The following is a 17,744-nucleotide window of genomic DNA, read 5'->3' on the forward strand; positions in this document are numbered from 1 at the left end:
GTAAACGTGTGTGTGTGTCAGTGCAGAAGGAAGCATTGTTGTATATGTTTGTGCCTTCAGACAAAAGGTGTCCCTGGCACAAAACATTGTTAGAATTAGGTTGTGGCCAAGTGGAATGAATATAGATGGGGCTCAACTGTCTGAGTTGTTGTAGACTTAAAGGACCTTTTGTTCTAAGCTAGAATTAGCCACCAGGGGGCAAACTGCTCATACACATAGTAGACATTTTAATTGGATGAAAAACATTTAAACTTGGCCTGATTTACTACCCATCTTCGACTATATAATTTCTAGGATATTTCTTCTGAGAATTTGAGCAGTTGTTCAGCTACATAAATACTGGATACCTAGAAAATTTAATTTGAAAGTCCTAACAGGAATTTAACATGCAAGTGCTTTTTTTTCTTTCAATTTGCAGAAGATTTAACTTCAAGAGTCAACGTGGTTACTTTAATGCCATGCTAATTTGGTTAGTCCAGGTTGTATAAAAAAGTTGTGGGCTAACAATATTCTTTTAGGATGGACCCTCTTTGCGGCTAGAAATAAGTAAAACATGAACATAAAAAATCAAGTTCTTATTAGGAAAATCAACAAATTCAGTTAAACTTCTAGAAGTTTGTGTAGAGCAGTGGTCACCAACCAGTGGATCCCAATCCACTGGTAGATCTCAGAGCCTCTTGGAGTCAATCCAAGGCTGTGGTAGGGGGCTGAGTGCCCGAGTGCATACATGCTCATGCCCCAGCCCAGCAGGTCAGCCCGTGGGGGAGGGAAGAGGTGAAGGCTAGATCGAGACCCCTGTGGTGAGGGATGGTGCCACAGAGGTAGGAGCAGGGGTAAATTGAGTGGGGCCCCGGCTGGGTAAAACTTGCCTGCTGGGGAGGTGCACCCCCAAATTTTCTCTCTCTCCCTCAATTTGCCCCCCCCCCCGGCCCTTCCCTCCCCACAGACTTACCTGCTGGGGAGAGGGATGGCGGCAGTGCATGGTAGATCTTGGGTTGCTTTTAAATGCCAAAGGTGATCTCCTACTTAAAAGTTGAAGACCACTGGTATAGAGCATCCTGCAAGCATTTGAAAAATATAATTTTTTTCCTAAAATCCTTGTCTGCTCCAGTGTGTTGCTGACTGCAGAATTATTGTTTATGTGGCTTAATGTGTACTCTTTCAGATTTTCAGAAGTGCTGAGCAGATGTCCTTTAAGAAAACTGATATTGGTGTTTTCTCTACAGAAGTCATTCCCACCTTTTTTAATACTGCAGCCCGGCAGGAGCAGAACAAGGCACATGGAGCTGGCTGCCTCCCTTCTGGGGCTGCCCCACCATGCAGCTTTAACCCTGGAAGCTGCTCACCTGAGCAAACAGGCTGGGGTCTGAGCCAGGTGCTTGTGCCACAGCCCAGCAGCCAACCTGCTGCAGCTTGGTACCGGGCCGTGGCCTGGTGGTTGGGAACCTCTGCTCTAGGTTAAATTTTAAAACATTTACCTGACTGTCTAATACAGTTACGTTTCAATACAGTTATGTTAAGTACAGAAAACTAATTGATTTTTATTTAACAAATGTATTCAAAACCTATGGTTGAATGATTCTTCTCTACAACAAATTCAAGAACCTCAATGTATACATTTAAATGTTCATTCAAGATATCCTGCCTCCTGTGCATGTCATTTTTCTTGAGATGGCTAGTAGTCATGGACCATTGATTTTTAGAAGTTGCCACACATTCTCTTAAAGCAAATTTGGCTTAAAGGCTCAGATGGCTTAAATTTTTAAGATGTGTATAATGAAAATAATAAATCTTAAGTTTTCTGCCTGTAGAAATCTATTTTGTGCAACTACAGACATCTTCAGTCACAGAAGCCTTTATTTTAATTGTATCCATCAGGATGGCCAAATATTTTAATTTGACACTTTAAATATTTAATACTGATACAGTCAGGATGTTCTTGCCCTTGAACAGTTCTGAAGTTTTTCAAATAGGTTTGAAGGTAAATATGAGTTGAACCAAATACACTAAACGTTGGGCTTTACTAACCTGGTAACAAAACAGTGAGAGTGTGTACTTATGTAAAATTGCAACTCGGCAATATGTCGCTAAATTATTCAACATTTCTTCCCTTCCTCTAGCGTTTTATCCAGTATCTGGCTTCCAGAAACACGTTGTTTAACTTGAGCAATTTCCTAGACAAAAGTGGGTTGCAAGGTAAGGTAACTTCATTATATGTACATTTAAAAAAAAAATGCTTTTTCTACAATTGGATCTAAGTTGTGCATTTAACTCTAGAAGCAGTTTTCACATCAGCTTCAAATGCAGTTCTCTTACAGTATGTCATGTATAGTTTAGCTCACTGCTATATTCTAAAAAAGGACTACCATAAACATAAACCCTGACGAAGGGTTTTTGAACCCGAAAGCTTGCTTAATAACTATTCTCCAACCATTTAGGTTGGTCTAATAAAAGATATCAAATTCACCCAAGGAACCTTGTCTACCATAAACATTAACTTTTGTGGGGGAGAGAAACCAGGGATGTCTTGAATTCTAGTCATTTTATTCCTAATGGCTCTGAATATTGATCCATATAGTGGCTATGCTATTCAGTTTCTATTAGTAGCTAATACAAGGTAAAATGTTGACTCATAGTATATGAAAACTTTACTGTTGGAGACTGTTTTTGAAGCTTGTTGGAATTAGTGAAAGCAAGAATTTTTTTGGTAGTACTTAAATTTTCTTAAATGTGCTCACTTAGCATTTGTTTGCTTTTGTAGGATTAATTATGAATAAATATATAAAAAATGGCTCAGTTCCTAATTCAGAAGTGCTTTCAAACAAGAAAGAAATCAACTCAATAGTTGCTACAGTAGGGCATGATGTCCAGGCTTACTGGAAGCCTGTTCTGTTGGACACTTTGTGAACTTACAGGGAAAAAACAGTTTATCCCACCACCTGATGTGATTAGATTGAAAATATATTTTATGTACAAGAAGACTTAAACATTGTTGCATACACTGAACTGCATTTTAATTTATTAATTAGCCGATGATTGGATTCAGTCTTGAAAAATTCCACTTGCTGCCCAAGTAACACATTTTAACAGGTGAATACTTTTTTTCAAAATGACAGTCTGACAGTTCATGAGTAGATTTTCTGTGTCTTGAGCTAAGAACTTTTTGCAAAGTTGATGTAAATATAACATCTGATGTTGGACCCTGATGACTATTGTTCCCTGTGTGGTAATCTTTTTCTGCAGTTCAGTGTGATTCAGTTCCTGTATGGAACAGTCCTTAAAGTTGCTAAATTTTCTTATGGACAGTGTTGTGGGGCATCTACCAACCTTTTATGTAGCTGTTCCAATTTATTGGTTAATTGTAGTAAAATCTGCATATTCTGGCTTCATAGTAAACTGGACTTGGCACAGGCATCAAGTTGCGACTTAATTTTCAAAGCTAGAGTGGTATAGAATATAGGGACAGATCTTTTAGATTTTTTTTTTTAAGATCTGGTTCTCCCAATTTTTTTTTATGAGAAAAGAGCTAAGAAACTCTTTTCCTGTGTCCACAAGGAAGCATTTTTATCAATTTTATGTGCCTTGCACCCTTGTATAGGCAGTAAACATCAATGGCATTTGGCCCTTTTTAAAGTAAAAAGGAGTAAATATGAACCATGGTGTTGGTTCTGGAAACTTATTCACCAGACAAGCAACACTGCATAATGTCTTTGTAAGGAATTCTTTTACATAATGTCCAAAAACTTTGTAGAAGAATGCTTACTCTGCTTCTGGGAAAATGATTGCTTAGGGTGGTCAAGAAGACGTTAAGTTGCTTGCATGATATGTTTGGAGATACTTGGGGGAAATTTAAGTATATGCAGCAAGGTGCATATTATACAATATACAGCTCTCAACAGAAAATGTGTAATTTTTCTCACAGAATTGAGGGCAGTCTTGTAATCCTTTGAGATGAGAATGGATGTGCAAAACAAATTTTAAGGAAAAGCTGTGGACAAAAAACAATCATGCATCTTGTTCCCCAGTCAGAACTTTTTGTTTATTTAAAAAAAAACCAACAAAAAAACAGAAGAATTAGTTGTTGAAACCTTTTTTTTTTCTTCTCTCTTAGGATATGACATGTCCACATTTATCAGAAGGTATAGTAGGTATCTGAATGAAAAAGCAGTTTCTTACAGACAAGTGGCTTTTGATTTTACAAAAGTAAAAAGAGGGTAAGAGCTGCAGTTCTTCCTTACCTTTTAAAGATCTGTCTTGCAAAGCATGCTAATGAGTTGTATTTGAACATTAACGTTGGGGGTTTCTGTGGGTGTTGGTTTATATTCCATGATCCATGCACTAAAAACATTAGTGTAAGTGAATGACTGCATTCCTGAATCTTTCCTGTGCCATTAGATACTACATAGGACTGAAAAAGGCTTTGCTGTCTGCTGTTGTTATCTTTGCCAGCAAATGTGTTACTTCAGAAGCTTTTTGTGGAATAGTGTTAAAAGAAAAAATAATGGAAAAATGCCTGTGCAGCAGTTTGTGAAGGCACTAATTGAAGATCCTAATTATAGCAAAAAGCTGTTCCATGACATGCAAACCTGTCTTACAGTCCTACAGTTTGGCAGCCTTGCAGTCTCTACAATTCATTTGGGAAAGGCATGGGTAAATATCCTGCTGTACCTTCTTCTGGTCTTCATCCTTTCTCAAAGTGACTGTATGAATCTCTGGTCTTGAAATGTGTATGGCTTCAAGTACATATAGAATAATCCTCCTGCTTCCTCTTGGAGTGGGGTAGAATTGTCCATTCCATTTTAAATAGAGCCAGAGTGGCCTTCATGGAAGCTATATCTAAAGCAGCTAGTCAATCTTTTTCTGCCATACTTTAATGTAATGCCTAAACCAGTAAACTAAAGCCGGACCTCCAGTAATCGTCCATGTTGGTGTTCATCCTTCTCATGGATGTGAGATTGGGTAGTAGGGTCTATTGTCATGGATGTCCTCATGCCTTCCACCTTGTCCAAGGACATGAAGGGTGGAGTGGGCCTACCTTGTCTTCAAATCCTTTTCACCACTAATGGCAGGAAGATAAAACCCAGGCAGCGCCCGCTTGCCCTTTTGCAACTCTTAGTATGATTATGTAGCTAGTTAACTTTAAACCCCATTGACCTTTTTAAGTAGATTTTCCTTGGGTTAGTTTCTCCCTAACCTGCAAACTTTATCAGAAGGGATTCCAGACTATATTGTGGATTTCTATCAATTGACTTCACACTCAGCCAATGGCATAGAAAACTATATTTTATACTTAGATGTGGTTTTGTCTGGGTGAAAGCTTGTGAGGCTTTGCGTACAGCCCATGAAAGGGTAGCTGAAAACTAGTGCATCTCCCCAAGAGATGTGTAATAGGTGTGTGCATGTCTTTTTGCAAGAAGTGCTTTCCTCAAACTCATGGTAAGACCTACTTGAGGTGCACTAACATACTTTCCTGTAAGCAAAAGTGCAGAGGCAGGCGGCAAGTGCAGGGCATGTCTAAATCACCTTTGTACACAAGGGCTAAGTACAGACAGTCAAAAAGCCCCAGGCTGAATCGATTCAGTCTTTGCTGCAGAGATTAAACTGAGAAATAACTGGACACTCATTTACTTCTGATTCAGGAAATGTAGCCACATACCTGCAGTGGCTCAGGCCAGAAGCTGGGCGGTGTTAGAGCATGACATGGGCTGTGTGTTCACTTCTTCCTGCTGCCCTGAGATATATCTGAGACTTGCAGTCCAGACTCTGAGCAGCAGGACTCTTCCTGCATCCAAGCACAGGCAGGGGCTGCTTCCAGGTGCCTCTGGAATTTGAAGTCCAGTCACAGCCAGCAATAAGTTTGAGCAGGGAAAGGGGTGTTTCTGATCACTTAAATTGGTTTATGTAACTTCTGTCACTATCCAAGGCCTTTGGCTCCCTTAAGAAGCTTGCGTAGACTTTCATGGTTTGGAAATCATGGCCATTCCTGTGGCATCCAGAATTCCTGCTTCTCCTCTTAAGAATCTAACATTCAGGTGTTGACAGGCAACATGACAGCTATGTATTTGTCTGCGAACAGACATCATCTATGCTATATTAGGAGGTCATTCAGCATCAGACTTAATGTATTCCTTACTGCCATTCATCTTTCAGGTGTTGAGGCCTTGCTAGCAGATGACTCTGGAAGTTTTCAGACAACTTGAGTAATCGGTCAAGGATAGAGTCATGTAGAATAGTGTTGCAGGACATCTTTTGTAAGTGGAGACTTCCATAAAATATACCTAAGGTTGGTCAAACCTGGTCTAGAGTAGGGATGTAAATGTCATCTAAAAATATTTGTTTAACCTCATCTAATTATATTGGTTAAACGATTTAACTGATAACACAACAGCTTGGACATAGCTGCTGCTGGGAATTGATCCTGGAGATTTTTAACTTTGGGGAAGGGGAGGAAGAGACAAGTCCAGCCAGACAACACTACTCACCTGAAGCCCTGCCCTTGTTAGCTGCTGGTTCACAGCCCTCCTGCTTAATTATAAGTCATGAGGCTGCCTTCCTCTTAAACTATGAGTACTAGTCCCCCTCCCCTCTTTGCTCCTCTCTCCCTCACTTCTGCACACCCTGCTGCCTCTTGACTCCTGCTGGGGCACAGGGCAGTTCTTCCCCCACCCCACCTGCCCTTCCCTGCCAGACTGCATGCATGCTGAGCCAAAGAAGAACCAGTAAGCTAACCAGTTATCACTGCACTTACTGGCTAAATGATTAATTTTTGACATCCCTAATCTAGAGGGAACTCTAGAGACTTGCTAGCAGATGCCTTTCCTATCTCTTGGATGCCAGAACTCATTTTTCTGTCTTGGCACTCATGATGCCAAAGAAAATTGAAATGAGATGTGACATCTCAAGTTGATAGTCCTGTTATGGGCCAGGCACTTGTGACATACGACCTGGTGACTCTCAGTACAGGCCCTGATAGCTTTTTGCCGCCTTTGCTCAGCATAGTGTCACTACACAGTTGCCAAATCCTGCACTTGTGCCCAGTGTCATCATAGCTAAGAGCCTGAGTACTGGCTGGCTGACACTAGCTAAAAGAAGTGGCTCGGCTGAAGGTAGGACCCTTTTTACACCAACGCAGGAAAGCTTCTGCTAGATCATCTTTTATAAAGCTAAATGGAAAAAGCTTACTATTTTTCAGCACTGACTACTTTGCCTGATAACTGCTACTTTAATGGCACTTGTTTCTGGACTAGTTTAATATTCTAATTGGAACGTTTATATTTGTTCCCTGGGGATGTATCTGAAAACAATGTCAGTGCTTCTGTCCATGGCATGCTTTATTTCTTCAACCTACAGTAGCTAGATTTCTGAAATGCATTTATTCATAGTTTTCAGCAACTGCTGTGCCATATCCCTTTGGGTTCTCCATAGGATTGTTGGGTCACGCCAAGACCTCTTGGCCATGACTTTTTTTCCCCCTTGATCACATTCATTAATGCCTTTAGTAGTTACTTTAAAAAGCTTGAAGGACAGGAAAGATTCCAGTCCTTATGGTGCCCTCTCCCTGCACTCCTATAAAGTAGGCTTATACTCAGGCCTCATCACAAATCCCTGCACACCTACTGGATTAGAATTCTAATGTGAAGCAATATATTAGTCTTCCAGTTTTTGGGTTACTTTTTCCCATTTGGCTTTTTCAGTGGTGATCCTAAGATTTTTTTTTTTTTTTTTTTCCCCCTGCTGAGTCTAGGGGATTCTGACTTTTTAATTTGTAACTTAAGTTTGAGGTAGAAATTTAGACTTCAGTATCAAGGCATTTAAAAAAAAAAAAAAATGAAGATAAAATTTTATGTTAGTGAGTAGTATAGAAAGCAGTTTTTTTCTTATAAATGGCTTGTGTTCATTTTTCTTTCTCCCTGGGTTATCTTTTTTCTTTTTTTCTCTTAACCTGTGCATTGTTTGGATATCTTTTTGAAGCATCCACCAGTTTAAATAATCCCAAATAACAATGATACTCTAGTTAAAACTATAAGTATTAATTGGTACATAATTAAATCTAATTGTGAGACTTTATTCAGTGTTCCTTCAGTTGCAAGCTACCACAGAGTGTTTTAGTTCTGGCACTTAAAGAGAACTTTTAAAAGATGCCGATACACTTAACTAATGCATTCTACATAATATGATTTTAAGCAATATTGAAACAACTTTAAATGATGAGAGAAATGTAAGTAACTTGTTTTAGAAATACTTTTTATAATACTTTTGAGAAGACTCTTCCAGATACTTTTGTTTTTTGAAGCAAGTTTTTATAAAGCTAGTAATATTTATGTAGTTGCCTAATGAATTGCACACACCAAAATGTAATGGTTTTGGGTGTTAAGAATTCCATGCATCTTAAAACACACATCAGTTTTTGAAGCTTCTATCATGAGTACTATTTTCTGGCCATGAAGTGTTTTTCTTATGGCTATTCTTACAGTTCTTTGGCCATACAACATTAACTATCACAAGTCTGTCATCTTTGTTGAACTGTAACTACTGTTTTGATCCACTCTTGTACTTCATTTCAATAGAAATTATTTTGGAAAATTCAATTGGGATTTTTTTTACTTGTGTTTGCATTACAGGGCTGATGGAGTCATGAGAACAATGAACACAGAGAAACTTCTCAAAACTGTACCAATTATACAAAATCAGATGGATGCACTCCTTGATTTCAATGTGAGTTTAATTGTTTTACCCATTAGTCAAACCATCAAGTAACATGGTGGAATTTTTTTCCTTTACAAAGTTCACTGTGAAACCTGATGATACAATATTTTAACCTTTCTCCTAATATGCTTGTTTTGAATAGCAAAAAATACCTTCTACTTAGTGCATAAACCATGAAGTGGCCATATCCAGTGGGTCATATTGAGTTGATAAGTAGTGTAGACAGTTAAAGAGTTTTAAAACACATTACTGAATTTTTTCAGTTTTACTGTCTTGATCTGTAATGTCTGTTAGTCATGTATTTTGGTGGGCAGACTTTATTTAATTTGGCCTCCGCTGATCCTCTATTCAGCTGGCTATTAATAAAATATGAATTGTGAGATCAATGAAACAAGTGAATAATGTTGGAACTTATCTAAAAGTTTTTCTGGTAAGTTGAGTCCAGTGCAGTTACACACACATTTTTCTTTTTCTAATATCACTAGGTCAATAGCAATGAGCTTACGAATGGTGTAATTAATGCTGCCTTCATGCTTCTCTTCAAAGATGCCATCAGACTCTTTGCAGCATATAATGAAGGAATTATTAACCTGCTGGGTAAATATTTCTGTTCTGCAGTATTGCAGTACTTTGTGTTTCAGTAAGCTGTTTGTACTTTAATGTCAGGAAAAGAGACTGCACTTGCATCTTAAGAGCACCAAAACTTTGAACATAAATGAAAATAAAATAATTTTAGTCTTTCAAGGCTTTTTATCACTAAGTATCCTTAAAGGTCCAGAGAAATAAGCAATTTGCTTTTTTTTTAAAAAGCGTGGAAAATTGTTTCAGTTTGTCCCATAGAACCATGGTGCAGAATCAGATGGCAAAATTGGCACTTGTTTACACTGCAGTCTTAAAGAATTTTCACTTTTTTTGTAATTAAGCCTTTTGGTTCTAACTCTTATAGTCTGTGGATTCCTACAGTGAATTTCCCAGTAATAAGGCCAACAGACAATATTAATAAACTGTAGTAGTTCTCGGTCTTTCCTATTTTTAGACATTAGAAGGAAGAGTGAGTGAGTGTCCCTTGTTAGAGTTGCTGCTAAACAGCCTGCAACTACAAGCAGAGAGCGGTAGCTAAGCCATGTTAGTCTGAAGTTAGGCAGATGGTGGAATAGGTGGTACATCTTACAGTATCTGATGTGAACTTTTGTAAGCAACAGTTGACACATCTCTGATTCTGTCTGTGGTGCACCTCTACTTTGCCTCCAATGTAATAGTCCCACTTCTATGACCAGGTGTTTCAGGGTAGCTGTATAGTTTTGACCTTGGTGTTCCTGTCATACACTTAGCTGAAAAGTGAATTGTTAAACATCTTAGGCTGCATCTCTCCTCCAGCAATCGGGTTGTTTTTTAAAATTCATTAGTTCATACAGGATGAAAGAATGTACAAACATTGACTGAGATTTGACTGACTGACTGACTTGTTTTCCATCCCTGATTGAAGCAAGGCTCTTTCATAGCAACTTCCACAATGAACAAGACAGGAGAAACAAGTCTTTGGATATTTTCTGTATTAAGTCATAGCTGTTACTTCTATACATTTGGAACAGAAAGCATGTACTGTATGCTTAATGTCTTAAGTGATTTGAGTATTTTTCCCATTTACAGAAAAATACTTTGACATGAAAAAGAACCAGTGCAAAGAAGGTCTTGACATTTACAAGAAGTTTCTCACTAGAATGACAAGGATTTCAGAGTTCCTCAAAGTTGCAGAGGTAACCCTTGCCATCATGGTTTTATGGCAGAAGTGCCAGCTCTTAAACTAAAAGAAAAGATGCCCATTTAATATATCATGGAGAGTACATTGTAATCTTCAAGAGAAAAATGGGTTGTCAGTTCCATTAGTTGATTTCTTTCCAGCTGTTTGCTGTATGTCAGTAGTACTCAAATTCCATAGACTACTTTGAGAGATGAGACTCCCTGATATCTCAGTCTTGAACTTCCTGGCTTTTTCTCGAAACCTTTTCTTGTGGACCTTAATGGAAGGGTTTAACAAACCAGTTATAAACCCTGAGAAGATAACTTTATTTCAACTTCATTACAACTGCATATACACTTAACAGACAACTGGTTTCAGTTTTTATACAACCAAATTAATCTCATTATAGACAGAACCACAATTACACATGGCTTTTGCTTTTCTTGTATTATTGCACTTTAACATGATTTCTCTTTGAGCATTGAAGTCTATAAGCAAGCAGAAGGATGGTTCTGAAGCTCATTGTATTTATTTTATTGCAGCAAGTTGGAATTGACAGAGGAGACATTCCAGATCTTTCTCAGGTACATAAAGTATGCATGTGTCAATGCATGGCATGTTGGCTTCTGGATTGCATAATCAGAAAAACTTAGCATTTTGTCTTTCATTTATGCTTTTTTGCATAAGTTGTCTGTTCATGATTAATTCTAATTCCCAGGCAGGGCAGAGTGGCACCCTTTTATAGACTAGTGTTCTCCCAAGCTTAGGATCCTAATAAATGAGAATTTAAGTTGTTTACAGTTGATTAATATTTTGTGCATCAGTTCTGCTTTTAAGTTAAGGATTCTGTTTTAAACTCAATTTTATTTTCTGCTTTCAAGAGAACATAAGTCAAACAATTAAATATTCAAGTTTAAACACAGTCCTTAACTTGAAAAGCTGTTTAAAAGCATGATGGAAACTGATCTGACTGTGTGGACTTGCAGAATGGAGCAGTTGCAAATCACTGAAGTTTAGCAATGTGGCTGTTTTCTAGCAGAAGGCTTCAAAATGTTAGTTAAGTCTTTACAATGACTTGCAGAGGATATGCATGCTTCAGATTGGTCCAGCTTCCTGCTTAGTGTCCTTTGGAATGTGACTACTCACTTAACTTTTTCTTCCTGCCTTTTCTTACTGTTCACTTTTTCACACTTTCATTCAGTAGTTTTTTGATGATAAACCATCATGACCAATAACACTACCAAAGGAGGATAGTGAATACTATGTTGCCTGATGCTTTAAATGCTTTGCTCAATGATTTCTCTACTGAAAGTGAAATTTTAGCATTACTTTGTGGTTTTTCTTTGTTGGTTTGGTGTTTTTTAGACACTTCCACTTCCCTTCAATTATACTTTCCAGCACTGGGGGAACAGGGTATTAGCTTCTTTCAGCTGTTGTCTGTTTTTGTTTTGGATTTTTCATATCAATTCCCTCACTGCTCTTTTGCAGGCACCAAGCAGTCTTCTTGATGCTTTGGAACAACATTTAGCCTCTTTGGATGGGAAGAAAATCAAAGACTCCACAGCTGCAAGCAGGTACGTATACTATTACTGTTACACAGCCAATAGATGGGTTACTTAAAAACCCCTTTCTTTTAAATGCCACGAACATGACATTGCTGCCACAGTATAGAAACAGTCACTCAATATGTATGTTGTGAGTGGCTTTTATAACTTAATGTTGGAAAAGTGTCTTTACCTTTCATGTAATGATAGAACTTAAGTGAATGCTATGGAACTCATGGTGCTTATTGCTTGGAAAGCTGCCCATGTCTAGTTAGCAGTACTAGATATTGAAATGTACTCAACATCCAGGCATGCTTGTAAGATTTTAATATCTGTGGCTGTTCACTATTTAAACACTTAATAAAACATGGTTCCCTTTCTAGATATAAAATCATGAGCAGGTCATGCAAAACCTATGATATAAATACCACGGTACTGAGAGGAGAGCTCCTAATTTAATTTAAACATTAAACTGTTTTCCCTCACTGCATGCCTTTAAATAGGACATGCACCTTGTTTTTGGGAAGGCAGGGACAGAGCATAATCTTCAGCTCCCTCACCCCCTCTTCTGCTCAGCCAGGAAGTACAGTATTAACCCTTTTGCAGCTGAATTGTCAGTAGCTCTTGGCCACTCAGACAAAAGCTGAAACCAGCTGCTGACGATGACTGGACTTCATGGATAGATCTAGAATTTCGCAAAGAGCTTAAAAATAGCGTGCAGGGCAGTGAAATAGTTACTCCTGGTCTCTTCTCCTAACAGACAGAAATTGCTGAAGAAAGGATAGTTTGATTAGTGGAACATCAAGACTCTTAAAGGTGAGAAGGTTAAGAAGGTTAACACCCATGGAGTGAAGATTGAACTGAAAGGAGGTGGATTATAATAAGCTAATGAAGTCAACTGACTCCCTCAGCACTGCCTGAATAGAAATGCCACTGCTGCTGCCACACAGTTGGTTTTAAACTTTGGGTGGAGCAGAAAGCAAAACAGGGTGGAACTGCACCCTCTCCATCCCCCAAATCTGTCCCTGCTGGGTTCTGCCCCTGCCTCCTTATGGCTACTGGAAGGAATAGAATTAAAATCAGCAACAGCTATCTTACCTCATTTCTCTGCTGCCTATCCTGGGCAGAAAATCAGCTTCCCCAGTCAAACTCACCCTGATGTTCAAAGGCTAATTTTTTGTGGGGAAAGGAGTGTGGTATACAAATAAATACAGAATGTAATGTTTAGTCTTAAATATGTTACTTGTAAATATAATTTTCTTTGCATTACTTTTCAACTTGTCATCAAATTTAAAAAAAACAAAATAAAACAATAGATATGCCAAGGCATTTGGGGTGCCTTTCCATATGTGGGGGATATCGGGATTCCCCACTCAGCCAGACCAGTCTCCAGCAATCACAGAAATGAGTCTGGTTAAGTGGGGAAAAGCATTTCTGTGCTCAGCCTGACCTCCCCACTCAGCAAGGAGACAGCTGGAGGGCAAAACAGGGAGATCACATTGCCCCTGGGATTGCATCATAAAGGGTGGGACAAGGGTCAATGTTTCACCCAATAAAGTGGATCAATTGTGCTGGAACACAGTTGATTCTCTTTAATGGGCAGTGTCTCTTTCTAGCCAAAGACTTATTTTAATATCTGGCTTATGTTAAAATTTTGATTTTAATTCAAAATGTACTTACAAATAGTACCTAAGGTATTAAAACTTTCCTATGCATGTGCAAAATGTGCACGTCAGATCTGTGAAAATTCAGTTTACAATTTAGCAGAGAAACAGAACAAAACTACAAGCATGAAACTCATGTGAAGTGACTTCAGATCACTTTGCACCCATTCTTATCTAACATCTCTTCCTACTATTGTTGGTCCAATAAAAGATATCACCAAAAACCACTTACTTGTTGCTGACTCTTGTAAACTGTTTTGTATGTCCCTGGCTTAAAAGTGCACATTCTATAAATGATCTGAAAAGCAAGCAAAGCATTTTCTAATCGGGTATTCCCATCCTGTGTCATGCATGAACAGCCAATTTTTCCCTCCCTTTATCCAATTACTCTAGGGCTACTACCCTTTCCAATGCAGTCTCTTCCCTTGCAAGTACTGGCCTGTCTCTCACTAAAGTAGATGAAAGGGAAAAGCAAGCTGCATTAGAGGAAGAACAGGCTCGTTTAAAAGCTTTAAAGGTAAGCATGTCTTCTTATCCAATAGTAAGGTTGTTTATTTAACTATGTACTGTATTTTTCAAATTTTAAGATGATCCTGAATGTAAGACCCTTCACCCCCAATAATTAGGTTCTATATATGGAAAATGTATAAATGGGTTATAATTTTTTCATCTATAAAACCTAATTATTGGCAGGTGATCTTTAATTTATAGCCCCCACTGCTCTGCCCCCCCCCCCCCCCCGTGATGGGGGTATCGGTGGTGTGGGGGAGGTCAAGCAGCTTGCTCCCTTCTTGTGCCTGCCCCCTGCCACCTCTGCCTTTCCTGTGAGTGTCACTACTACAGGTTAGGCTCAGCACCCTAGGCTGCAGTGTGCTTATAGCCTGCTGGCACAGAGGAAAGGTGGGGGGGATCAGTGGGGACTGGGGGGTAGATGCTGCAGGGAGATGGCAGGGGGCAGGGCAGCCAGCAGCTGCAGCTATGATACCAAACCTGCACGGGGTGGAGCTGGAGCTGCAGCAGCTGCTGCCCCCCATACCCTGGTATTTGATTCTAAGCCAAGGGACCCTCCCTCCACCATGTTAAATGAGAGGGGAAAGCTTCATTTTGGAATCGAGTCAATATGGTACTAATATGTGCACTGCCTTAAATTGTTAGAATCCTCGAATGATGTATAGTATTTTACTTGCTATCTAGTATTACTTTCAAGAACCTGGGATTACGTAGTATTCTTTTTGCATATTGGCTTATCAGTTAACTTGTTTCAAAGATATGGAACATCCTCTTATTCTTTATAGATGTTTATCTTGTATGTATACAAAGAGTTTGTGTAAAACAAACAAAACGCCCTGATGTTATTGTATGGAGTGAGTAAAAGTTCTCAAGAATTTTTTTTCTATGTACCTCTGTGCCCTATAAACAAATCTTGTTTCTGGATTTCTTATGCCAGCTCAATTTTCCAACAGGAACAACGTCTAAAAGAACTTGCAAAGAAACCTCATACCTCTTTAACGACAGCAGCTTCTCCTGTATCAACTGCAGCAGGAAGCTTAATGACTACACCAGCCATTGATATTTTTTCTACCCCCAGTTCTTCAAACAGGTATGCTTCTAGAGTAAGTCTGCTTACAAGCCAACTCCAGCTGGGGGTCATCCAACTACTCCAATTGCATGTTGAAAGAAATAATTTTAGCTAGAGTATATCAGTCACATCTAAGTATATGTAGAATGATTCCTCCCTCTCCAAATTAATTTCTGATTTTTAAAAAAAACAAACAAACTGCTGACAATCTTTGCAACTGGCTTTATTAATATAGGAGCTGGTTTTCTACCCGGCATTGTGAAATATGTCCTGTCCCAAAGAGCCTTGCTAAATAGGTTGGAAAGATTCTATAATTCATATTGGAGGCTGCCAAGCATGGTGCTTACCTTAGTGTTCCACTTGTGTATTTTTTTTTAAGTGTGGCCAACATGCTATTGCTATAGCATGTTGTTTTCCATGTGCATGCATTTTTTTTAGCATGTGGCCTTTCTAGAACACAAGTTGAAATGCAGGTGGGTGCCTGGCGTATTAATACAGAAGAATTCCTGATAGACAGTGCAAGCTTTTGCATTCTGGATTACTGAGTGCACACTAATCTTGGCCTTACATACCTTCATTCCTGCTGTTTAGTTCTGAACTTACTTTGCACAGAAAAATCAAATGAATTGTCATATTGTATAGCACTGAAGTGGAAAGTAGGGAATAGTCTTCCAAAAGCATTTTCATTTTGGACTTGAATCCAATAAACTGTCCTTGTGGAACTCGCATAGGAACTTGTACACTTCCTTTCTAGTATTTACTGACCTTCAAAAATGGTCTGCCTTGTGATGGACTTGTTTTCTAGTAGATAACAATTTATAGGATACTATTTATGGGACACCAACAATATAGTAAATGGATATATCAAACAGACAAGGTTCCTTGGGTGAATTTTTAATATCTTTTGTTAGACCAACCCAAATAGTTGGAGAATAGTTATTAAGCGAGCTTTCTGGTTCAAAAACCCTTCGTCAGGCTAAGGAAGTTTCAGCAGTTGGTGTGTGCTCTTCCTGGATGAAATGAAAAATCAAACAGTACATTTCAGGTTACAGAAAACAACAGTTGAAGTCTGTCACTAACTGTAAGGGTTGTAGGTAGAAATGTAAATGTGTGGGACTTCTGTAGCTTGCTAAAGCCAAGGCATTTAGAATAACTAGATGTAGTTGTTTTGTATGGATACCTAAATATATGCACACTTAGTCAGTTCTCGGAAACCCAGAAATTTCACAAAGCTATTCGAGCAGTCAGAAATGCTATGCTTGGAAGAGACTAACGCAGTTGAAAAGTTATAAATGATGTAATCTATTTTGGCTTGTATTTAATTTTTAAAATGTAGATAACAACATAATGGTTCTGTAGAGTCTTTCCTTTGTCCATTGCAGAGAGAAAGTACACACACAGAAATAGCTCTTGAGTCAAATTTTGCTTGTTTTCTCATCTCTTCTCAGTTTTCTTTTCCTTTTGATGTTTTTCCTGGTCAACAGGGAGCAGTAGGCTGATCCTCTGAGTCAGTACCAGTATACTGGTAGGCTGATGAGAGATCCCAAAAAAGTCTGTAATTGATAGCTCCGCTTAATGGCCAGAGATAAATCTGCACTCATACACATGGATAGGTTAGTGGAGATCACTGGAAGCTGTGAATATTTCAGGGACTCCTAAATTTAGGGTTTTGTTTGTAACCAGCACTATTCTTACCAAACTACAAAACCTGCTGATACACTACATTTCAGCATACATTAAAAATTACACAAGGAAGGACCTTTATAATCACTGTTAGAGGACTGTTGTGGTAGACCAGTTCAATTCACAGGAAATTAATTTTTTTTGGTGTTAATACCATATGTATAGAGGTTTTTTTTTTTAATCTGGAAAGTGAAACTTTTTGCTTATAACAGGGTGAAAAAACCCCACAAATGTGTATGTAGCACAACATAACTATTCGCATATAACAAATTTAAGTGATTTTATTTGTTGTTCAGATTTTCAAGTTACTCTGTTCCCCTGTATTCCTTGCTAACATTTTAAAGGATTAAATAATATTTGTTAAGTAATTGCAAAACAAAATACACCCACATACCTCAGTGTGCCCTTCTGCGTCCCTCCAGGACTTTTTACTTTGTTTTGCAAAGTTCTAAACGTAAAATCTGTTTTGCTCTGTTGAAAACATTTACTTGTCTTTTTAAATACAGTTTCTGTGAGTTCCTTCTCTCCATTTCTATCTAATATTGAGAGGCTTTTTTCTTTCCTCAGTGAGTTGCTGCTTGGCCTTCGTTTCTGTTTTTAATTAATAGTTTAGATTGCTTTTTAGGCAGTAACACTGCTGATGCTAGTATACTTCTGGGCAGAGTATTTACTGAAACTTTTTAAAGTTCCTTAATGAGTGCTAGATCCCTGATCCAGATACTCAGCTGTGCCCCAGGAAGTTCAGGTCCCTGGTGGGAGTGGAATTCAGAGCCCTCTGTAACTTATAATCAAGGATGGGTTCTGTGCCAGCCTAGTTCCTGCCCACA

The 17,744-nt window shown here is 38.5% G+C and overlaps 1 protein-coding gene across 10 annotated transcripts in view; it reads left to right on the top strand.

Annotated features, from left to right (window-relative positions):
• Positions 1-17,744, top strand: part of PICALM (phosphatidylinositol binding clathrin assembly protein) — a 101,191-nt gene that overhangs the window by 46,633 nt on the left and 36,814 nt on the right. For all 10 annotated transcript variants that reach the window (XM_059721934.1, XM_059721893.1, XM_019488268.2 and 7 more), the window contains exons 3-11: positions 2,121-2,196; positions 4,112-4,214; positions 8,622-8,715; positions 9,192-9,303; positions 10,357-10,463; positions 10,990-11,031; positions 11,936-12,021; positions 14,049-14,172; positions 15,119-15,255. In XM_059721934.1, the coding sequence (XP_059577917.1) occupies positions 2,121-2,196; positions 4,112-4,214; positions 8,622-8,715; positions 9,192-9,303; positions 10,357-10,463; positions 10,990-11,031; positions 11,936-12,021; positions 14,049-14,172; positions 15,119-15,255 (881 nt within the window). The remainder of the gene's footprint in view (positions 1-2,120; positions 2,197-4,111; positions 4,215-8,621; positions 8,716-9,191; positions 9,304-10,356; positions 10,464-10,989; positions 11,032-11,935; positions 12,022-14,048; positions 14,173-15,118; positions 15,256-17,744) is intronic.

Source organism: Alligator mississippiensis, chromosome 1 (assembly GCF_030867095.1).
Source record: "Alligator mississippiensis isolate rAllMis1 chromosome 1, rAllMis1, whole genome shotgun sequence".
Taxonomy (NCBI): Eukaryota; Metazoa; Chordata; order Crocodylia; family Alligatoridae; genus Alligator; species Alligator mississippiensis.